This window comes from Staurois parvus, unplaced genomic scaffold (assembly GCF_062004578.1).
Source record: "Staurois parvus isolate SC_StPar_1 unplaced genomic scaffold, SC_StPar_1.0 ptg000159l, whole genome shotgun sequence".
Classification (NCBI taxonomy): domain Eukaryota; kingdom Metazoa; phylum Chordata; class Amphibia; order Anura; family Ranidae; genus Staurois; species Staurois parvus.
Window position 1 is genome coordinate 3,536,282 of NW_028317955.1, and position 25,002 is coordinate 3,561,283.

At 42.2% G+C, this 25,002-nt stretch overlaps 1 protein-coding gene across 1 annotated transcript in view; it reads left to right on the plus strand.

Annotated features, from left to right (window-relative positions):
- The first annotated feature begins 1,051 nt into the window (after nt 1-1,051).
- The window catches only part of OVCH2 (ovochymase 2), a 102,734-nt gene continuing 78,783 nt past the window's right edge, over nt 1,052-25,002 (plus strand). The window contains exons 1-6 of the mRNA XM_089675920.1: nt 1,052-1,081; nt 7,641-7,772; nt 13,355-13,446; nt 17,589-17,761; nt 19,561-19,656; nt 23,701-23,852. Of these exons, the coding sequence (XP_089532046.1) occupies nt 1,052-1,081; nt 7,641-7,772; nt 13,355-13,446; nt 17,589-17,761; nt 19,561-19,656; nt 23,701-23,852 (675 nt within the window). The remainder of the gene's footprint in view (nt 1,082-7,640; nt 7,773-13,354; nt 13,447-17,588; nt 17,762-19,560; nt 19,657-23,700; nt 23,853-25,002) is intronic.

The following is a 25,002-nucleotide window of genomic DNA, read 5'->3' on the forward strand; positions in this document are numbered from 1 at the left end:
TCTGCAGGACTATAAATAACAGCTTGCCTGCTGCTTTTTGGAACCACAAGAGACAAATCAGCAGCAGCTTTTTACTGCTGATCTGTGACAGAATAAAAAAGTGCAGGGGGTGGGATGTAAAAGGTATGAAGGTGACAGTATTTGCAGGAGGAAAGTTTAGAGGCAGGGGCAAACTGACCATTCGAGCACTCGGGAACTGCCCGAGGGCCCGGGGTCAGTAGGGGGTTTCATGAAATGCCCCTGGTACCTTTTTATAGGCTTTTTTGGGCATGCTTTGAGTGTGGGCAAGGACACGGGCCCCATGATCCCCTATTGCCTGGGGGCCCCATGAGTTGTCAGTCTGCCCCTGTTTGGAGGGTATGACAGTGAGCACTATATGCAGGAGAGAAGTGTGGAGAATATAACAGTGGGCAATATGTGCAGGAGAGGAGTGCAGAGGGATTGTGGGGAGGCAGTGTGTGGAGGAGAGGAGTGCAGTGGGTTTGTGTGCAGGCAATATATGCAGGAAAGAAGTGCAGAGAGTACAAGGGTGGCAGTATGAGCATGAGAGGAGTTCTACAGTGTGGGCAGTGAGTTAAGGTGGGAGCTTATGAACAAAGCAGCAAGCATCAGAAAGACAGTGTGCATTTCTTTTTAGTAGTATAGGAGATATATATCTAACAGAAGCACTGTTCAACTGAAATGACATTTTCCTTTTTGTATTTACTTTGATTACTGTAGCAAATAAAAGGTTACCTGGCTGTGCTTCAAACCCAGGAACAGGATCTGATCTAAGGTACACTGAATCACATTTGAATACATCAAATGCTGCCATGGGCAACATCTCTTCTAGCGATGGGACAATGTATCCTATAAGTTTGAGTTTTGTTCTTCTATGACTCCTTTATGGGCCTAAAGATCTAATTAGCGAGCAAGGATTACCACATAAACATAACTGACTTTAAATCGTCAATGAAAATCACTGTGAGTAAATTTTTATATTACCTTCTAAGATTTTTTTGACGCTCAAACTTTTAGTTTTAGTTTCAATTTTAAGATGCTATAATCTAAGATGGTCCTTATTGGCAATCCCTATGTGGAGGTATGGATTTTGTATCGTGAAACTTCAAGTTGCATGCTATTATTATTATAGAGGATTTATATAGCACCAACAGTTTGCTCAACGCTTTACAATATAATGGGAGACAATACAGTATACAGTTCAATACAAGAGGAAAAGGAGGGCCCTGCTCCTTGGAGCTTACAATCTAGGAGGGAGGGGCTAGTGGTACAAAAGGTAGAAACTGTGGGGGATGGACTGGTTGGAAGAGTAGAAGATTCCAGTATTAGCTGAGGGCCGGATAGGCTTCCTTGCAGAGATAGGTTTTCAGAGATCGCCTAAAAGTGAGCAGAGTAGGCGATAGTCTGATAAATTGGGGTAGAGAGTTCCAGAGCAAGGGGGAAGCTCTAGAGAAGTCCTGGAGACAAGCATGGGAGGAGGAGACAAGGGAGCTAGAGAGTAGGAGGTCTTGCGAGGAGCGGAGAGTACGGTTTGGGTGATATTTAGAGCCAAGATCAGTGATGTAATTTGGAGCAGAGTTATAAATGGCTTTATACGTTATTGTTAGTGTTTTGAATTGTATTCATTGGGCAACGGGAAGCCAGTGGAGGGATTGGCAGAGAGGGGTGGCAGATACAGAACGGTTAGTAAGGTGGATGATTCTGGCAGCAGCATTCATGATAGACTGAAGAGGGGATAACCTGCGATGAGGTAGGCCAATGAGGAGGGAGTAACAATAGTCAAGGCGAGATATAACAAGGGAGTGTATAAGTTGCTTAGTGGTCTCCGAGGTTAGGAATGGGCGTATCTTGGAGATGTTGTGGAGGAGATGTTGCGGAGAAATCTACAAGATTTGGACAGTGATTGGATTTGGAGCTGAAAGGACAGATGGGAGTCCAGGATTACACCTAGTACCCTGGCATGAGGGGAGGGACTGATGATTGTGTTATTAATCTTGATGGAGAAGTCAGGGGAGGGGGCACAGGCTGGGGGGAATAAGAGCTCCGTTTTGGAAAGATTGAGTTTGAGGAAGTGGAGTGACATCCAAGCCAATATGTCACATAGTAGGTTAGTGATGTGAAAGGAGACTAAAGGGGTAAGGTGAGGGGTAGAAAGATAGATTTGTGTGTCATCAGCATAGAGATGGTACTTAAAGCCATGGGAGTTTATCAAGTTACCAAGGGAGAAGGTGTAGCTGGGGAAGAGAAGGGGTCCAAGGACAGAACCTTAAGGGACCCCTACAGAAAGAAGGAGTGAGGAGGAGGAGGCAGCGTTATAGGTAACACTGAAGGAGCGCTGCGATAGGTAGGAGGAGAACCAGGAGAGAGCAGAGTCTCTGAGGCCAAGAGAGTGGAGATTTTTGAGGAGGGAGGGGATGGTCAACCATATCAAAAGCCGCAGAGAGGTCAAGTTGTAAGAGTACGGAGTAGTGGCCATTGGTTTTAGCAGTTAGTAGATCATTAGTGAGTTTTAGTAGGGCAGTTTCAGTGGAGTGTAGTGAGCTAAAGCCAGACTGTAAAGGGTCAAGAAGGTTGTTGTCGGTGAGGTGGGAGCTCAGGCAATTGTAGACTATGCATTCTAGGAGTTTAGAGGTAAATGGCAGCAGGGAGATGGGTCTTAAGTTGTTCAGGTTGGTGGGGTCCAGGGAGGGCTTTTTAAGTATGGGAGTGATGTGCGCATGCTTTATAGGGGAGGGGAAGGCACCAGTAGAGAGGGAAAGATTGAAGATGTGAGTGAGGGAGCATAGGATGGAAGTAGAGGGTGACCGTAATAGTTGTGAGGGGACAGGGGGCAGGTAGTGAGACGGGCTTCTGAGAAAACCTTAGTGACCTCTTTGGTAGTGGCAAGGTCAAAAGAGGAAAGTGTTGAGGGAGATTTAGTATAAGGTATGCTAAGTGGGATGGATGTCTGTACAGTGGTGATGCCCCTACGAATTGCGTCAGTGTTGTTTTTGAAATGATTTGCAATCTCGGGAGCAGTGAGTGAAGTACTGGGTGGGGGTGGAGGTGGAGAAAGTAGAGAGTTAAAAGTAGAGAAGAGATGACGAGGACTGGATGACAAGGTATTAATAAGAGTGACAAAGTAGGCTTGTTTGGCAGCATGAAGGGAGGACTTGTATGTTAAGAGAGCAGATTTATATAGGGTGAATGCTTGTTGAGATTTGGTTTTACTCCACAATCGCTCCAGCACACGACTGTCGTTTAAGATTTCTGGTGTCGTCAGTCTGCCAAGGTTGTAATGATCGTGGCCTGATGCTTCGTGTTAGAGGAGCAAGTGAGTCTAATGTGGATGAAAGCGAACTGTTGTAGACAGCAGTGGCCAGGTCAGGGCAGATCAGGGGAGAGATTCTGTCATAGAGTTGGTCAGTTGCAGAGTGGAAAGGAGCAGGGTTCAAGTTGTGAAGGTTTCTGCGGGTAATTGTTTGCTGCTTGGAGGGTTAGGTGTTTGAAGACTAGGACACTGTGAAGGTGATGAGATTGTGATCAGAGAGAGGAAAGGGGGTGTTTGTGAGGTTGTAGGGAGTGCAAAGACGGGAAAAAACAAGGTCTAATGTATTCCCATCAGAGTGAGTGGAGGACTGTATACATTGTGCTAAGGCAAAAGATGAGGTTAGGTTGAAGAGTTGGGATGTAGCCGGCTTGTTGACATTGATAGGGATGTTAAATTCTCCGAGAATGATAGTGGGTAGTTCAGAGGAGAGAAAGTAGGGTAGCCAGGCGGAGAAATCATGAAGAAAGCGGGACACCGATCCAGGAGGCTGATAGATCACTGCAATCCTCAGAGAAATGGGAGAAAACAGCTGGATGCAGTGAGTCTCGAAAGAAGAGAAGAATAGAGAGGGAGGGTTAGGGAGGACTTGAAAGGTGCTCAGTGGGGATAGAAGCAAAGCAACTCCACCATCTTTCCGACCACTAAGTCTGGGTGAGTGGGTCCAGAGGAGGCCTCCATAGGAAAGTGCTGTGGGAGAAGCAGAATCTGCTGCTTGAAGCCAGGTTTCTGTAATTGCTAGTAGGTTAAGGGAGCAGGAGACAAAAAGGTCATGGACAGAGGTGAGTTTATTACAGACAGAGCGGGCATTCCAGAGCGCACATGAAAAAGGGAGTGAGGTTTTTGGGAGCACGGGGACCGATATTAAATTGAGGGGATTGCAGCTATTCGCGGAAAAAAGAGGATGCCTGGTATGGGGGTGAAATACTGGAGGACCAGGGTTTGGGGAGATATCCCCAGAGGTTAGGAGAAGAAGAAGGGTGAGGAAAGTAACATGGGAGTGGGATGTACACGAGTGCACATGGCTTCCAGTCCTGGTGTTTGGGTCAGCAGGAGAGTTAAGTATCAGCAAGAGGTGATGAGAGCAGTAGTAGGGAGATGGTAGCAGTGAGGGTGAGATGTACAAGTTTTGTGGTGGAGCAGAAGGGTAAAGAAGTGAGATTTTGGGAACACAGGAAAGTAATATGAAATGGAGGAGTAGAGGGGACATATTAAAAGGTACACAGAGTAAGACTCAGACTTGTAAGAGATGTTTCCCAGGGTGTTCGCTTGCAGTCCATCCAGCATGCAGTAGAGTTTCTTGTTGTATCTTCCTACTGCCTGAGTTATCCTGCTTTAGTTAAACTGCTGTGTTTAACTGCGTCTTAGCACTCCATCAGCGCAGCACTCACGCAAAAGCAGCACCCCATCTATGACTATCCCCCCATGAGCTGATCTAAATTTATAGAGAGATAGTCAAATGAGCACTCTTCTCCGCCCCAATTAGGAACTGATAAGGATCACATGAATAGGGGGGGGATGTTTCTCAAACACAGACCAGACACAGGCTACAGTCTCAAAAAAGGGTGCAACTGGAGGTGAGAACTAATCAACAGAGAAAAATATATTTACACTATTTGTTCTGAAATTAACAGGAGTCTGTTCATTGTTGTAGTTTAGAGTGGAGAAGCAGATAGCAGCATTTACCTGTGAAAAGCAGGGAAGGCATGATTAGACTGCTGTGTTTAACTGCGTCTTAGCACTCCATCAATGCAGCACTCACACAAAAGCAGCACCCCATCTGTGACTGTCCCCCCCCATCTGTGATGCATATGCTGCATGCTATATTTCACCCCACTGATAACAGTTGACATGGAAGTACATAACCAAATGCAAAGATGACATGTAAAAGAGTAGTTTGCAATCAGACTATTGAGTACAAAGGTATTTTGAGGCAGTCTCAGTTACTCCCAATAAATATTCAATCAAAATATTCAACATTTTTTATATAAGATAGTTTTTATTAGGTTTTTAGTTTAAACACACAGCTGCACCATACAAACAACAAAGAAAAGTATGCAGACATGCAGTGACAGTTCACATAATCTTAATTAGGGGACAGCATGACAGTGCTTCTGTGCACAAAGCCAGCCTGATAAAGATATGGTTTGATGAGTTTGGTGTGAAGTATCTTGAGGGACCTGCACAGAGCCCTGACCTCAACCCTACTGAACACCTTTGGAATATATTGGAATGCCGATTATGAACCAGGTCTTCTCATCCAACATCTGTATCTGACCTCAAAAAAGGTTATAATCAAAACTTGTGAGCTGCTATACCGCTTACTGTGTGCCAAACAGAAAATTGCAAATTAGTAGATCGCCTGCACCTAACACATACTCATGCAAATGTGTTTAATTAATTATAAATACCAAATTGTGCCGCGCTCCACTGTTATCAATATATTGAAAATCATATATACATATATACGTGCCCAAATAACATTTAGTGCAATATTACATGAATCCACTGAATAACAAAAATGTCCATATATAATTCTTCAAAAAGTCTTGTGTTCACTTAAATATATATATTCTGTGCTTCTTAATACACCTTCTGTATGAATACACTTTAAATGCGTGCACCCCCACCAGTTGTGTTTTCACCTCAGGTATATGACAAACCGTTAAGTGAGGTCATATAAAGCCTGTGTCCCTTTTAATTGGACCAAATATGGATGGGATGGTGTCCTGCTGAGTGGGATCCCTTTTATTCATCAATTGGCTCTCCTCCCATGGTGGATATGTTAAAAGAGTAACCAGATCCTAGCACTTTATCCTTAAACAACCATTTATTGATAAAAAGTAGTACACACACATGATCAATGTACAGAAAGCTCTTTGTGCAATAAGTATTGCCTCCTGAATATGGCAGCATTGAAATCCTGTGTGTAACCAGCTGGTGTCAGTATGCAATCATCAAGTGTCGTGATCTCAAAACCCCTCCCCTATGCATTACGCCACTGGCCACTCAGCAGGACACCATCACATCCATATTTGGTCCAATTAAAGGGACACAGGCTTTATATGACCTCACTTAATGGTTTGGTCATATACTTGAGGTGAGAGCACAACCTGTGGGGGTGCACGCATTTAAAGTGAATTCATACAGAAGGTGTATTAAGAAACACAGAATTTATATATTTAAGTGAACACAAGACTTTTTGTTATTCACAGTGGATTCATGTAATATTGCACTAAATGTTATTTGACCTCACAAAGGTTCTTTTGGCAAAATGGGCACCAAGTCCCACAGACACATTCAAAGATTTTGTGTAAAACTTGTATTTAGATATGACTCTTGGTCTACCTATGTGTGGGTATCTTAGACCTTTAATTGTAACCAAAATTGCATGTCAATAGAGAATTACTGACAGCATGCTACATTGTATCACTTGCTCAACTATTCTTTTATTGACCTGACATACAAACTTTCTTATGACATATTAATAACACACCCCTTACTCTTTTAAAAAGAACCTGTCCCCTTAAGAAATAACTCCTATCAAGTCTTTGTTCCAGCCTTGTTTGTCTCATCAAGAATTATTTTATAGCTTTATCTTTTTTTTAACTTATGCTTGAACACTTTTCCTAATTAAAAATAAATTGCAATAGAAATACAAGGCCGAGTTGGTACAAAGATACAATGGTTGGCTTCACTAGAGTAATGTCAATGATCAACCAGACTAATTCATCAAACTAGGATCTCCCACAAGGCCCAAGGTGCTCTTATAAACCTGCTGCCAGCTTGTTCCTGTTTAGTTAGATGGGACAACATGGGAACAACTGGAACATTTCTGTGTACAGTTTTTTTAATTTTGAAAGCAACCTTTACAATCGGAGGAGGACATAACTATTACAGTAATAACAGACGTAAGTACATATTTGTAGTAGAGAAAGACAGGCAAGCAAGCAGAGAAGTCTACAGAGAGTATAACATGTTTATGTAGAGAGGATCAGGCTGTTGGGAGATGGTGTTACTACATTTTATTGTTTGGACCTGTTATTCCTGATTTCCTCCTGTAAGGCTAAAAGAACAGAGGTTGTGTAGGTTCTGCCATGTGTGCCAAAGTGCTTGTAATTGGGAATTATATGCTAACGGTGCATTCTTACTTATATTCTTTGTCACATAACACTATGCTAATGCATTCGTGTTAGATAAACTTTAGCATTTAAGTATAGGTCGGCCTTTTGGAGGCAGTACAGTACTTTGCAGAAATGTCTAAACTTTGTTCTAAATGGTATCATTTTCAGTAGGCAGCCAAGGCAGGAGATGGATTGGCTTTTTTTCTTAGATACTCTGTAAACCTCCATCAAATGTCAATTTAGTTGCCAGGTGCGGAGAGCGGTTTTCAGTGAATGACTACAGACTTCTCTCGAGAATTGTTGGTGGGTCAACAGCAAAGGAAAATGATTACCCCTGGATGGTGAGTTCATGTTCTATTAGTCTTGGGTTTATGTAATATTTTAGCCTTGGGTTGGCTCCAGGGAGTTAAATCATGCCAGCTCTATAAATCTTTTGCAGAAACCAGTGATGAGATATATCTGTCATAATGAATAATGAGTGAATCTCCCTAATAGGGACACCGAGTGTTCTAATCCCTCTAAACTCTATCTAAAACTAAAAAATACATTTTTGCCTTTAGTTATACTTTGTTTTGGAGTAGGTTTGGCAAAGCTTTCGAGTAAGGTTGGTCCATGTCCAGTCCGTACTGTCATGCTGCAAGGACAGGTCAGGGGATTTGAAATCCCCGCAGCTTTCTGTCCTCTCCTTGCAACAATGACAGTATGGGCTAGACAGCATCTGATTGGTCAGCACTTTCCATGTGATGTTGCTGACCAGTCAAACGCCCTCTTGCCCGAACTGTCATCCCTGCAAGGAGAAGAGAGAAAGCGGCGGGATTTGAAATCCCCTTCGCTCTCTCTCCTCTCCTCTCGCTGAGAATATTGAGCATCTACCTCCATAGTATACATCCCCACGCACCTACTCTCCGCTCAGCATGGGATCCCTGCAGAGAGGTTTCCTGCACTGCTCCTGTGTGAACTCAGGATATGACAAGCCTGGGTTCACACAGGAGCAGTGGGAAAACTGCATGTGATTTGGACAGGAATCGCATTCCTGTTCAAATTGCATGCTAATCTTTGTAGTGCAATTTTTATTGACGCAAATCGCACTGGAAAGTATCGGTTTCCAGTATTGTGAGCATTTTTACGAGTACTTGTGAAAATACTCAGTATCAGCATCAGTGCATCCCTAATTCTTGGATTTGAAACTACCTGATTTTTATAGCTAGAACACCTCAACACAAAATTCAGAGATGTTCCTCTTCTTGAAAGGCACATGTTGGCTAGGTGCAGCATGGTGTAGTGGCAGAAAGTACACAGAATCCCAGATTGCAGAAAATGATGTATTGCAAAACTTCAAAATAGTACAACAGACATGGCGGGGAGGCTCACCTGTACAGAGGAGGAGCTTCCTGAAGATGCAGACGTACTGTAGGTCCTATGCTTTCCCTACTCCTCTGAAACCTCTCCCTACCGCTAGTGCTGTCCCTGCCAGATGGCTGTACTGTCCTTGCACTAGCCAGTTGCAAAATGATTGCCAAAACCCCGAGGCAGAGACTTAGAAACATTTTGCATGACCCAAGATGGCTGTCAGGGTTACCTGGATCCAGCGTAACCAACCAGATCGCTGCACCAAGGGACCGAGGAAACCATAGAGAACCCCAGATTCACTTGACTTCCTCTTCCAGCTGCATTGTTATGGAAGAGCGCCACCTGCAGTGGGTACTGTAGACTGTACATGCCTGCACACAGCCAAAGCCTGACTTTATAACTTTGTAACACATATTTAAATGACTGAATGCCAGTAACTTAATTACTGGATACACTACTGTTCAAAATGCCTGCTTCTTGCATATTTGTTTCAGGGCAGTGCTTCAGAAACAATAGGTCACCATGATAGCAGCACAACTGGAATTTTCTGGAGGGTTCAGCAATGGTAGCCTTCATATTCTCTAAGCACAGGTGTTTTTAACCAACAAACCTCTGGCTTTTTCATCCCTAGATCCCCTCGAATCTCAGTGTCTTATGGTTCAGACAATTTGTTGGTTCCTCACATGATGCCTTTCAGCATTTCTAGTCTACTCTAACATATTATACAGTTTTTTGTAATTTTTTTCAGGCTATACAAGGCTTTAATTGGCAACAGACTTTGGATACATGTACTTTTATATATTTGATTTTAAATGAGAATAAATTGTAAAAAAAAAAACAGAAGAAAAAGTGCATTTTACTGTCATTATGCAATTTACACAACCCCATATATATATATTTTATATATATATATATATATATATATATATATATATATATACACACACAGTGAGGAACAGAAGTATTTGAACACCCTGCAATTGTGCAAGTTCTCCCACTTAGAAATCATGGAGGGGTCTGAAATTCACATTGTAGGTGCATTCCCACTCTGAGAGACAGAATTTAAAAAAAAATTCAGGAAATCACATTGTATGATTTTTAAAGAATTTATTTGTCTTGCACTGCTGAACATAAGTATTTGAACACCTGAGAAAATCAGTGTTAATATTTGGTACAGAAGCTTTTGTTTGCAATTACAGAGGTCAAACGTTTCCTGTAGTTCTTCACCAGGTTTGCACACACTGCAATAGGGATTTTGGCCCACTCCTGCACACAGATCTCCTCTAGATCTGTCAGGCTTCGGGGCTGTCGCTGAGAAACACGGAGTTTCAGCTCCCTCCAAAGATGTTCTATTGGATTTAGGTCTGGAGACTGGCTAGGCCACTCCAGAACCTTGACATGCTTCTTACGGAGCCACTCCTTGGTTATCCTGGCTATGTGCTTCGGGTCGTTGTCATGTTGGGAGACCCAGCCACGACCCATCTTCAATGCTCTGACTGAAGGAAGGAGGCTGTTGCTCAAAACCTCACAATAAATGGCCCCATTCATCCTCTCCTTAATACAGTGCAGTCGGCCTGTCCCCTTCACAGAAAAGCACCTCCAAAGCATGATGTTACCACCCCCATGCTTCACAGTAGGGATGGTGTTCTTGGGATGCAACTCATCCTTCTCTTTCCTCCAAACACGACGAGTGAAGTTTAGACGAAAAAGTTCTATTTTGGTCTCATCTGACCACATGACTTTCTCCCATGCCTCCTCTGGATCATCCAGATGGTCATTGGCAAACTTCAGATGGGCCTGGACATGTGATGATTTGAGCAGGGGAAACTTCCGTGCAATGCATGATTTGAAACCATGACGGCGTAGTGTTCTACTGACAGTGACCTTTGAAACTGTGGTCCCAGCTCTCTTCATGTCATTGACCAGCTCCTCCCTTGTAGTTCTGGGCTGATTCCTCACCTTTCTTATCAGTGATACCCCACGAGGTGAGATCTTGCATGGAGCCCCAGTCCGAGGGAGACTGACAGTCGTCTTTAGCCTCTTCCATTTTCTAACAGTTGCTTCAACAGTTTATCTATTTTCACCAAGCTGCTTGGTAATTGCCCCGTAGCCCTTTCCAGCCTTGTGGAGGTCCACAATTTTGTCTCTGGTGTCTTTTGACAGGTCTTTGATCTTGCCCATGGTAGTAGTTAGTGTCTGACTGACTGTGGGGTGGACAGGTGTCTTTAAAGAGCTCAGACAGGTGCTACTACGTTAGATTAATGAGTGGAGTAGAGGTGGACTTTTTAAAGGCACAGTAACAGGTCTTTGAGAGCTAAAATTCTTGCTGTTTCTTAGGTGTTCAAATACTTATGTTCAGCAGTGCAAGACAAATAAATTCTTTAAAAATCATACAATGTGATTTCCTGATTTTTTTTTTTTTTTTTTTAATTCTGTCTCTCAACGTGGGAATGCACCTACAATGTGAATTTCAGACCCCTCGGTGATTTCTAAGTGGGAGAACTTGCAAAATCGCAGGGTGTTCAAATACTTCTGTTCTTCACTGTGTATATATATATATATATATATATATATATATACAGTATATTGCACTTCATTCATGGAGGATCTGGCTAGTGAAGACCTGATCCAGCCCCCACATTACTGCTAATAGTGAACTTTTGCTGCTTGCAATAAGCAATAAGTAATATTAGTGTTGATCTACTGCTACAGGGAAAGTCAGGACAGAACATCAACAGTTCTGCCCAAGCCTTCATGCTAACAGGAAGTGCTGTGTTATCACAACTGATTGATTTAGCTCTTGGATGTAGTGCTGGACCCCAGCTGTTACTGACAGGACTTGTAGGAGCCTTTGAGTCCATTGCCATTTTAACCACTTCCAGTCCAAGCCAACTCTGACATTCTTCTCCTACCTGTAAAAATCATTATTTTTTTGCTAAATTACTACTTGGTACCCCTAAACATTATATATTTTTTAAGCAGAGGCTAGAGAATAAAATGGTGCATGTTGCATATTTTTATGTCACACAAAATTTGCTCAGCCGTTTTTCAAATGCAATTTTTCTGGAAAAAAGATACTTTAATGAATTTTAACACTGCAAAAACACAACACAATATAATACCCAATTGTTTGGTAAAATATAAAAGATGATGTTATGCTCAGTAAATAGATACCAAACATGTCATGCTTTAAAATTGTCTATGCCATTGGGGGCCTAAAAATCTCCATAGGCGTAATTTTAAAAGCCATTTTTTTTGTAAAATATAAAATATGAGATGATAAAATAGATACCAAACATGTAATGTTGTAAAATTGCCCATGCCTGTGGAATGCAGACCAACTATGGTACACAGTTCCTGACCACGCTATAGCCAAAATATGGCTACAGCGCAGTTTGCTTGTTCTGGGAGGGCATCCATTGCCGTCCTCACAGAATCACACTCCCCGCGCATCCGCTGGGGTGCACACCATGTGTGATCTGTGATTGCTGTGTCCAGGTAAAGGACCACCTTTTTACCATGTGATCAGCTGTATCCATTCACAGCTGATCACCGTGCAAATAGGAAATGCTGGTTATCGCATTGACAGCGCATGAGGAGAGGAGAGCCGGAAAGCGGCATTTCTCAGGGGGACGTCTACACTGATCATCAGGGCACTGATCATCAGTGCCCTGATGATCATTGTAGCCTCATCAGTGCAACCAATAGTGCCCATCAGTGCTAGCTGTCAGTGCCCATAAGTGATGCCTATCAGTGCTCATCAGTGCCACATATCGGTGCAGTCTCATCATTGTGATAGCATGGGCCATGACAGGTCCTTTTATGGAGAGATCTGGGGTCTATGAATCCCCATAGCTCTCCTCTGGCCTCAAAAACATCAGATCAAACTTAGGATTGGTTTGATCAGATGTTTTCATGCTTTCACAAACCAGTAATGGCTTGTTTGCATGAGATTGAATCCGGAAGTGATTAAATCCTTGTTGCTTCCGATTTCTGACGTCACACAGTGGGAGGAACAACATCAGTTCATCTCACTGTGTTCCAGGAATCAGATGCTACCGGCTGCATCCTTACCAGGCTCCCTGATCAGACGGGAATGCCCGGTAAAGGAGAATGCGGTGGGGGAGCCCCCTTCCACCACCAGTAAAAGTAATCCAGCAACTGTATAGCCGCTCGGATTACTTTTACTAACAAGAGAGGCTCCAAAGAAAACAATGCCAGTCATAATCCCAGTAAAACCAATTCAACTTGCTATCGCTTATAAATGGCGAAGGGATGGAAAGTGGTTAAAAAGGCATTGGAGAAAACAGCCACTGTACCTGTAAAGTTTGAACATGGCACCCAGGTAGTTAATATTGTTGTTTTTTTTTTTCGTTTTCTGGCTCAGCTAAAGGAAGAGGATATTAAAGTTGCACAATCTTTTTTTGTGTGTTTTTTGCTTTGTTCTTTATTTTGTTTGAGCAACATTGACATGTCTATTTTGAACCTATGTACTATATAAAAAGTTATGAATGGTGTCTATGAATTAAAAGTATGTTTAAGTTTTTTTTTTATTACAATTTATCTTGCTCAGGTATCTATAAAACGAAAATCACAACATGTTTGCGGGGGAACCATTGTTAGCGACAAGCATGTCATTACAGCTGCTCACTGCATAACTGACAAGTAAGACTATATATCCTCTTTGTACTTATGTGATTAAGATTGTTGCATGTGTATTTAGTACTGCCCTATCATTTCTATGTGACAGTAAAGGTAAGAAACACCCTTTTGAACACCAACCCCCCACATGCTTTGATGTCCTGGGCTCCCACAAAATTCAGGTGGGCCCCCTGCCATCCAAAACCATTCTCAAATTGGAGTGCAGTGAGAATTTGCTCACCATGTAAGATTTCCAAGGACACCTAAAAACGTTCTCAGAATGGAAAGCAGTGAGAGTTCCGTTGACCACCCAAACACCTTAAATTGTTCATCTCTGCATGGCAGTGAAGGCGGTGCCTGCCTCCCAAATCCACCGCCCCCCCCTACCACCACGTTTCCCAAGCTCACTGGAATTTCACCGAAGCCCTGGACCTGTAGGGAGGTGGGGAATTGCAGCAACGCAGTGATGTAGCATCCAGGTGCTGGGTCCATTATTCACAGTAAGTGTGAAGGCATTCCACACACCCAGACGTTGCAGGTGCTGAAGGTACCTGAATTGGTGTAGCTCTGCAAGAGAGTGAAGATTGGAGTTACCAGCAGTGAGACTGATGAGTATTATTGTAGCTTGTGTTGACAGGCTTGTGTTAATGGCATCAGTGTGAAACACTTCTGAGATCATTCAGAATACATAGACATTTGACCTGCAGTTGACTTCTGTCTGTCCTGCATTTGACCTGCTTTGCATTGTCATAGGCTTGTATGGGAATGCATATCCCAACAGAAGCAAACAAAAACCCATCTACACAGCCTTTTAATCTTCATTTCTTTTCTTTTTTTTTTTTTCGAGGTTAGAAAACTCACTTTATTTGATGGCCCCCTATCGAAAGAAAGGTCTTATATTAAAACATGGGTTCTCCAATATAGATAAACATGCTACTAAAACAGACCATTTAGATCCTTTTGGAGATACAATTCCAAACTTTAATTTTACTTTCCTTTAAGCAGAAGTAAACTTGTTTACAAAAAATTGAAAGGTTTCTGCTCCCAAATCTCTTTTATGTGTACACTGAGCTGCACATGTGTAGCATGGTGGAATCTTGTGAAAATTGATGGCAAGATGAATGTGGCATGTTACCAGAAAATATTGGCAGACAGTTTGCATTTTTCTGCATGAAAGCTTCTCATGGGATGTTCTTGGACTTTCCAGCATGATAATGACCCTAACCAAAAGGCCAGGTTGACTCTTCAGTGGTTACAGGAGAAAAATATGAATGTATTTCTCCTGTAACCACTAACACTGATTTTCTCAGGTGTTCAAATACTTATGTTCAGCAGTGCAAGACAAATAAATTCTTTAAAAATCATACAATGTGATTTCCTGAATTTTTTTAAAAAATTCTGTCTCTCAGAGTAGGAATGCACATACAATGTGAATTTCAGACCCCTCCATGATTTCTAAGTGGGAGAACTTGCAAAATCGCAGGGTGTTCAAATACTTCTGTTCCTCACTGTATTCCTTTTCTGTGAGAAAGCATCAACATAAACCCCATGTGCCTCAAGACACACACCCAGAGTGCTACGTCTCTGTGCCTCAACCAGTGTAAAAACATTACATTGCTTCCAAGCGCTACGCATTTTTTTCCAATCTGGACTTCTTCTGGAGCCTGTAGGGAGTGGCACTATCAATCCAACTACATGTATTCCCTATCTTAATTATCCATCTAGGTTAACAATTCAAATGACCTATAGCTAGCATCTTAACATCATATACTACAAGTACAAAATCCTATTAATCGTAAAACACCCAAATGAACAAGTTAATGTGTAAAAAGTTCTAAAATTATGTACTTTGTTAGACATTTATGCGCATTAAGAATTTGTAGGAAGTGGACCATTTTTTTTAAAGAAAATGTGAGTGATCACACCATACACATTTACTTTATTTTTAATGTGATTCATCTTAAACAATTGAGCATCACAGAATAGCACAATCAAAGAAAAAAATAAAATGATCATGTTCAAAAGTTTGCATACCCTTAGTTCTTATTACCATATATTGCCTGCTTTAGCATCAGTGATAGCTTGCAATCTTTTGAAATAGCGGTTGAGTCTCTTTATTTGTCATTTTGTAAAACTGGCAGTTTTGGTTGGTAAAAAGCCTCTAGGTCTTGTAAATCTTTTGACTGTCCAGCATAAACGACATGTTTGAGATCTCTCTAAAGGGGCTAAATAATATTGAGGTCATGAGATTGTGATGGTCATTTCAGAACCTTCATCTTTTTTTCTAATGCAATCACTGAAGGGCTGACTTGGTTTCATTTATTGGATTATTGTCATCCTGGAAAGTCCAAGTGTGCTCCACATACAGGGGGCTGAAAAACAAAAGATTTTCTCCAACATTTTCTGAATATGCATTCGTCTTGCCATCAGTTTTGGACTAAATTCCCTGTTCTGCTGTATCTCACACTGCCCCAGTGCAGCAAGAATCCACCTTAATACTTCATTGTAGGGATGGTGTGCTTTTCTTCATATGCCTTGTTGACTCCTATCCAAACATAACATATCCAAGCATTTTGTTGCGCCAAATAAGTTTGTTCCACAATTTTTAATGCTTCTCTTGGTGCTGTTAGGGGTACCATAAGTGGGCTTTTATGTGACATTGGTGCAAGAAAAATGGCCACCATTGTACAAGCTCTGCCTGGGATGTGTAAACTTATAATCACAACTGTGTAAGGCCTCATACACACTGGGCATTTTTGGAGCTGCTCTTTTGGGTGTCAGGTGGTTTTTTTCTACAGGTGGTAAACTACCCAGCATGTTGTCCTATGTGTCCATGCACACATAGACTTTTGTCAGTGTTTTATGGCAGGGGCATTGTCAGGCTGGAAAACCCCCTGAGAACTACTGTGTTTGAAGAGGAGTGTTTCAGCTGTAAAAATACTCTAATGCTGAAAAACATGGCTATCTGGGATTTATGAGCGTTTTTGAATATCAAGCATTTGTGGAAACACAGTTTTGTTAGCAAATGCTGAAAAACGCTAATACAAAATGCTAAAAAAAAGCAACAAAACTCACATTTGTAACGCAGCATTTTACAGCTAACACTACTGGCTATTTATAACGTCCAGTGTGGATGAGGCCTTATAGGGCGGTGGGAGGTGTGTGGGGGAGGAGGGGGGAAGTAATGTGGCCACCTACCAGGAACATGATCTCAATATCTTAGATCTAGACCAGTTGAATTATTGACCTTTTTGTGACCAATTGCCGGTTCTCGGCTGCACTTTCCTTACGCTGTCAGAGCGCGAGGAAAGTACTACCGAGAAACGGCAGTTGTCAGAGCAGGGATCGGCACTGATCATCAGGGCACTGATGATCAGTGCCCTGATGATCGGTGCCCAGCAGTGCCACCCACCAGTTCTGCCCACCTGTGCCCAGCAGTGCGCCCACCTGTGCCCAGCATTGCGCCCACCTGTGCCCAGCATTGCGCCCACCTGTGCCACCCAGCAGTGCCACCTACCTGTGCCCAGCAGTGCCACCTACCTGTGCCCAGCAGTGCCACCCACCTGTGCCGACCAGTGCAGCCCAGCAGTGCTGCCAGTCAGTGCCACCAGTCAGTGCCACCAGTCAGTGCCCAGCGGTTGTGCCAGTCAGTGCCCAGCAGTTGCGCTAGTCAATGCCTAGCAGTGCCGCCAGTCAGTGCCCAGCAGTGATGGCAGTCAGTGCCACCTATCAGTGCCGCCTATCCATGACACCTCATTTGTGCTGCCTATCAGTGCCCTTCAGTGCTGCCTATCAGTGCCCATCAGTGCTGCCTATCAGTGCCACCTATTAGTGCTCATCAGTGCTGCCTCATCAACGCACAAAATAAATAAACTTTTTTAAAAATATTTTTTGCACTTTTTTTGTCTATAGCGCAAAAAGTAAAGTGCACAGCAGCGATTAAATACCACCAAAGAAAGCTCTATTTGTGAGAAAAAAATTGTCAAAGTGCGACAGCGCTGAAAGTTGAAAATTGGCCTGGTAAAGAAGGGGGTATAAGTGCCCGGTAGGCAAGTGGTTAACCTGTACTTATTTTAATCACAACTTTTTTTTTTTTAACATTTGTTCTGTTCTGTCCTGTTCTTTAGTTCCCATATCTTGTCTGGGTGATTTCTTTGTCTTCACAGGAACTTTACAACTAATTTTAAGGTGTGTATTGGGGACCATGATCTCATGGTCAAAGAAAGTTCTGAGATGGTTTTCTCTATACTCAGAGTGATTCTGCACCCCAAATTTCTTGCTAGCCAGCCAATCAACTATGATATCGCTATTTTGGAATTGGAAGGGCGCATTGTATTTGGTAAGAAATGTTTCTCAAAGATGATCTCAAGATGTTCTTATCACAATGTATGTTAGAAATATATAAGAAAAATAGCTCAGGCTTTGTTACTAGTACTTAAGTAAAGGGTAGTTCAAGGTACAAATCATAATCTCAGGATTTCAATGTTACACACCATATATTTTAGCTACCTTGCTGGTATAACTGTGGCTGCCTCCAATGTGTACAGCTCAACACTTCCCCTTTCACCAAAACTGTGATAATGCTACTCACCCATCTGATGGGTGACTATACTGTAAAGAATGGCTGCAAGAGTTCTGCTCCCTTGGCCAACTCGACCCCACAAGCCTATGCATCAATTAAAGGACAATTTGGTCATTCATGTTCTCCTTTTTTTTTTTTTAAGCCGTCTTCCAGCCCTAAAGCTGAGCTAATCAAATATTGTCTAAATACACAAAGCGGGTATATTCTTACTAGAATCTTGGTGTCTTATGTGTAGTTCTTCTTCTTGTAGTTCTTGTATCCACTCTCCCCTGTAGTTCTTGTATCCACTCTCCCCTGTAGTTCTTGTATCCACTCTCCCCTGTAGTTCTTGTATCCACTCTCCCCTGTAGTTCTTGTATCCACTCTCCCCTGTAGTTCTTGTATCCACTCTCCCCTGTAGTTCTTGTATCCACTCTCCCCTGTAGTTCTTGTATCCATTCTCCCCTGTAGTTCTTGTATCCATTCTCCCCTGTAGTTCTTGTATCCACTCTCCCCTGTAGTTCTTGTATCCACTCTCCCCTGTAGTTCTTGTATCCACTCTCCCCTGTAGTTCTTGTATCCACTCTCCCCTGTAGTTCTTGTATCCACTCTCCCCTGTAGTTCTTGTATCCATTCTCCCCTGTAGTTCTTGTATCCACTCTCCCCTGTAGTTTTTGTATCCACTCTCCCCTGTAGTTCTTGTATCCACTCTCCCCTGTAGTTCTTGTATCCACTCTCCCCTGTAGTTCTTGTATCCACTCTCCCCTGCAGTTTTTGTATCCACTCTCCCCTGTAGTTCTTGTATCCACTCTCCCCTGCAGTTCTTGTATCCACTCTCCCCTGCAGTTCTTGTATCCACTCTCCCCTGTAGTTCTTGTATCCACTCTCCCCTGTAGTTCTTGTATCCACTCTCCCCTGTAGTTTTTGTATCCACTCTCCCCTGTAGTTCTTGTATCCACTCTCCCCTGTAGTTCTTGTATCCATTCTCCCCTGTAGTTCTTGTATCCACTCTCCCCTGACGTTTTCACAGACAGGCTATAGTGGGTGGACCTGCTGTGACCCTCCTACAGCTCTGCTATCTGCACAGGCGATGCACCGAACAGTGATGATGTCGGCAATACTTTTTCACAGTAATATCTAGGTTTGCATAAAGTACTGTCTAGGTTTCCAAAGGCATCTGATGCACACAAAATGGATTTACATCCATTGTGGCTATTGAGGGATATATTTCAATTAAGGTTTTTGTGCCTGTAATTCAGCTTTAAATCATGCGATGCTACAAAGCCTGACTGCATTACAGTACATATCCTATCAGTTTGAGTTCTGGTCTTCAAGAGATTCATAGAAGATAATATAGGGACAGTCTTTAGTTACTTATACTTTTAGTATTTATGCTGCATTTATTTATTCTTTAATACATAACCAAACAAAACAGGTTTTGCCCAAAGAGCCAGTGTATTTAATACTGAAATATTCTTTGTTTGTATAACTAACCAGCAAGTTTAATTTTTTGGGGAGCCTGTTGATGATATATCTGCACATGAGTTCCAATGTCCTCACTCTTTCTGTATTCGCAGGTGCTAAAATCCAGCCAGCCTGCTTGCCGAGCCCAGATGAATGTTTTCCAGCAGGTTTTCTATGTGTTGCACTTGGATGGGGACGCACAGCAGAAAGTGAGAGGCTTCTGTTGTACTGAGATGATCAAGGATGGGTTTCTTTCATGGGCCAGGCAACTATTTAGTGCCCCCACCATTCCTAATCTGACTTAGCTGTGGTACACACTCATGAGCTCTGTAAGTCAGCTTTTCAAGCTGACAATTAGGGATGATGAAAACTAAGCATGAGGAAAACTAGGGAAGAGGTAAACTTCCACAGGTAGTGGTTTTAAGAATGTAATGGGCTTTATATGGCTAGTCGGGAGTAGTGAAGCTCTTTTAAACTATTTAAGACCTGTCCTGGGTACAAGGTCCATTATAATTATTATTATAACTATATTATAATTATATATTATTTGAAAAAATGACTTTAGATATTTCATAATTTGCATTAGTATTATATATCTTAACTGGGTGCTGTCTTATTTAAAGTAGAATTCCACTCTCTCAATCAACATTGACTATTATTAATTCATATGCGGCTAGCATTAGTAAATAGATAGAAAAATATATCATATTTACTGTACTTAATTTAAAAGTTTGCTACATTTCTTCAGTTACTTCCTGGTTTCCAGGCCTAGGCAAATAATGTCATACATTCCTGGAGTCTTCAGGTGGGGAGCAGGTGTTTTCTAAGCTAAGCACACCCTCCTGCCTGCATGCCTGAGCTAAAGGCAGTTGGATTCCAGAAAGTAGCTTCTACATGAATCATATGCCCGTACTCAAGATGGCCATGGTCAGAAATGCAGCAGAAGGGGGGAGGGGAGCTTCAAAGTGATTTTGCAGCAAAATAAAGCATACAGACATGGATGGGTGAGTTTGTTTAAATATTAAAAACAAATTTTGAATTTGAAATGTTAATTTTGTAACAAGATCACAGTTCTCACCCTGACCACTAGCACTACATAATGAATAGTCCAAACAAAACTAAACCCAGGACTCTGCATTCACTATATCTGTCTTCCACAGTACACAGAACATAGAAATTTAATTATTTTAGTAAATATAAACTGCTAAATGCCTTTTTATCAGCAGTCTTGTGACTTCTATCAGTGTCCAGCCAAGCACTGATAATCTTGTAGGAGGAGTTTTCATTCCTTGACTGTTGTATGAGGTTGCATGACCCCTGACCCTCTGTATGGACAGTGCTGATTGGCCCTGTGCAGATCACATGCATCCTCCCAAAGAAAAAAAACCTAGCAATACACACCAGACTAAGCATGTGCAGTGACTGTTAGACCTCTGTACTATCACCAGATGGATTGGGGACTGTGGAAGAAGGGGAGAATCAGAGAAGACAGGATCAAACAGCCTTCCCAAAACGCCTACTACCCACCCTTGCCCTCACAAACGCCTACTACCATGCAGCCTTAAGTGGTTGACCTGAGGGCTGGAATGCTGAGACCCGGGTTATGCTAAAGCTGACTGAGGGGCCATCTACTGAAGATCTGGTCTGGTATCACGAGGAAGGCATCCAGTTGCTTTTGGGCCTTGTGATAACAGACACCGTTAAAGGATCTTAGAGACTTTGTATTGCTTTAACACCTCTGGTGCTAGGGAGTCAGCTGCGGCTCTAGCTAAAGGGCAGAGCGGCTGGTGTCTTGAAGAGCTTTGTCCATCCATCCTCCTTCCACAAAACGGAAGCTGTTCTTGGGCTCTAAACTACTACTGTCTTAAATCTGAAGCCCACTGTTTATTGCAAGCATGGACTTTAACATCATTTGTCCTGAAGATTATAGAAAGTCCTCAAGTATACATAGTTCTTGTTTTTGTGGTTATCCCACTCACCTCCCTAAACTCTATCCAAGTTCCCCAACAATTAAAAAAGAACAAAAAAAACACCCCCCTAGACTGGTCATTGAAGAAACCTGTGAGTGAGCCTATGTGCCTGGTTGCAGGAAAGAGCTTGTGGGGAAGACCTGGACAGTATTCCTGTGCCTCCTACGCTACATAACATTATAGAGTAATTTATTCCAAATTACATATCGCTGTTTCAGGCTAGTTGGCTGTTATCAGTGCAGTGTATGGACCCCTGGATTCTATGGCGCGGGGCTTATTGATCAAGACAATGGAACAAATAGACACCTTATAGAGATGTGGGCTAAAAGGAATGGTTCTATATTTTTAGGCTGTAATTGTACTATAAACAAACGTTTAAAGATGGACATTTGGCAACAGAAGCATAAAAGGATGATTTGCATGGTTTCACCTAATATCCTAAAATGAGGGATAAAACATTTATTTTTTTATCAGATAGTGCTCAGAAATCCATTTTACCTCAAATGTGTACCTTCTGATTCTCAGAAGTACAGTGCCTTAAAAAAGTTTTCATACCCCTTGAAATATTCCACATTTTGTCATGTTACAACCAAAAATGTAAATGTATTTTATTGGGATTTTATGTGATAGACCAACACAAAGTGGCACATAATTGTGAAGTGGAAGGAAAATGATAAATGGTTTTTAAAATTTTTTACAAATAAATATCTGAAAAGTGTGTCGTGCATTTTTTATTCAGCCCCTTTTACTCTGATACCCCTAACTAAAAACTAGTGGAACCAATTACCTTCAGAAGTCACCTAATTAGTAAATAGAGTCCACCTGTGTGTAATTTTATCTCAGTATAAATACAGCTGTTCTGTGATGCCCTCAGAAATTTGTTAGAGAACATTAGTGAACAAATAACATCATGAAGGCCAAGGAACACACCAGACAAGTCAGGGATAAAGTTGTGAAGACTTTTAAAGCAGGGTTAGGTATAAAAAAAATATCCCAAGCTTTGAACATCTCACGGAGCACTGTTCAATCCATCATCCAAAAATGGAAAGAGGATTGCACAACTGCAAACCTACCAAGACATGGCCATCCACCTAAACTGACAGGCTGGGCAAGGAGAGCACTAATCAGAGAAGCAGCCAAGAGGTCCATGGTAACTCTGGAGGAGCTGCAGAGATCCACAGCTCAGGTGGCAGAATCTGTCCACAGGACAACTATTAGTCGTGCACTCCACAAATGTTACCTTTATGGAAGAGTAGCAAGAAGAAAGCCATTGTTGAAAGAAAGCCATAAGAAGTCCCGTTTGCAGTTTGCGAGAAACCATGTGGGGGACACAGCAAACGTGGAAGAAGGTGCTCTGGTCAGATGAGACCAAAATTAAAATTTTTGGCCTAAAAGCAAAATGCTATGTGTGGCAGAAAACTAACACTGCACATCACCCTGAACACACCCTTCCCACCGTGAAACATGGTGGTGGCAGCATCATGTTATGGGGATGCTTTTCTTCAGCAGGGACAGGGAAGCTGGGCAGAGTTGATGGGAAGATGGATGGAGCCAAATACAGAGCAGTTTTAGAAGAAAACCTGTTAGTCTGCAAAAAACTTGAGACTGAGGTGGAGGTTTACCTTCTGCAGGACAACGATCCTAAACATATGGCCAGAGTTACAATGGAATTGTTTAAATCAAAGCATATTCATATGTTAGAAATTCTCAAAGTCCAGACCCAAATCCAATTGAGAATCTGTAGAAAGAATTGAAAATTGATGTTCAGAGTTGCTCTCCATCCAATCTGACAGAGCTTGAACTATTTTGCAAAGATGAATGGGCTAAAATTGCACTCTCTATATGTGCAAAGCTGGTAGAGACATCCCCAAAAAGACTTGCAGCTGTAATTGCAACAAAAGGTGGATCTACATAGTATTGACTCACAAATTTACATCACACTCTTCAGATATTTATTTGTAAACAATTTTGAAAAACATTTATCATCCTTCCACTTCACAATTATGTGCCATTTTGTGTTGGTCTAGCACATAAAATCCCAATAAAGTACGTTTTTGGATGTAACATGACAAAGTGTGGAAAATTCAAAGGGTATGAATACTTTTTCAAGTCACTGTGTGGCTCCAATTTAGTAGGTTATTTGCCAACTGCTGGCTTTAATTGGCCACCCTTGTACTGCTGCAATATTTGCTAACCCAAGCCACGCCTGTGTAGTTTTCTTTTATTTCCAGGTCTTTTGAGTGGAGATATCTTATATTTCTTTATTTTCTGTCCATCTTCCAGATGGTGCAGTAGCTACCATTTTACAGCAGGTGACGCTACCAATTGTTAACCATCAGACTTGTATGAATATGATGCAAACTTTGGGCCCACGTGCGACATTCCTAACTGCAGTATGCGCTGGATTTCCAGAGGGAGGAAAAGACGCATGCCAGGTTTTAAATTTTTGCTTATTTTGATAATCATTCACACATCTAAAGCTGGGTACACAATAGAAGTTTTTTTTCATTCAACTCAGCAGGCTAAATGGAAAAAAAATGAGAGATTGGCGTACCAACACTAGCAATGTTGGTGTGGCGATCTCCCCCACTCTGCCTTTGTGTTCTGAGAGGGGGACTGCCTTCCCATCAGAACACACTGCCACTGCCAGTACTGGTTGGATGCTGGTTTTCCAGCATGCTCTTTGACATAAGCTGGCCGTGAGACTGGCATCTGTAAAACAGACAACTGTACAGACAGGCCAAATGTCGTCTGGTTCTTGCCAAACCATCTGACTTTGGGCGATTTTCGACCCGTGTTTAGTTTTACACTGGCCAGTCCCAGAATCAGCCATGACATTATTAGCTTCATCACAATTGTTAGAGGTCTTCCATTAAAACTAGAGAAAGCTTGCACTAGAAACTACTAGAATCTGACTCCTGGGCTCTTGTTTGTACAAGACAAACATGAGCGCGTGGTAGTTCATTGAGAACTGCAAGCCAACAGCCGCTAAGGCTGTTGGGACTTGTAGTTCATTAATTCACAGAACTCTGTGAATGCATGATGAGGCCATGTGGGCGGAGCCCTGCACAGGCGTGCTGTTTTTAAAAAGTGACAGCTAGTACGGGGAACTTCCCCCCGTACTTATATCACAGGGAGGGGGGATTGGGCAGCAGCTGCAGCATTGAGAACATGTTACATGTTCCACCCTACGAATGGGTGGAACATGTAACATGTCCCCAAAGGTGACATTTTTCCTTTACAGGGACATTAAAACAAACGTGTGCAAAATCTTAGTTTTTTTTTCTAAGCAGCCCAGCCTAAATACAAAAGCCTGTCCCCTGCCAGCATGTTACAAAAGGATCCTTGCTCTTTGTTGGGAAGCAGTGATCTCTTTGCTGACTCAGAAGAAGAGTTCTTCAATCTGATTGCAGAACTATAGGTGTGACTTAATAGAGGGTTTGTTGTAATGAGACACTTCTACCACGCAGAGAGCAGAGGCATCACTCTACACCTTCTGGCTGCATACAGACTTTTATACAAAGGCTGTGGTTGCTTTGACAATAAAATGAACTGCAAGGAATTGAATGCATGTTCTGCTGTTTG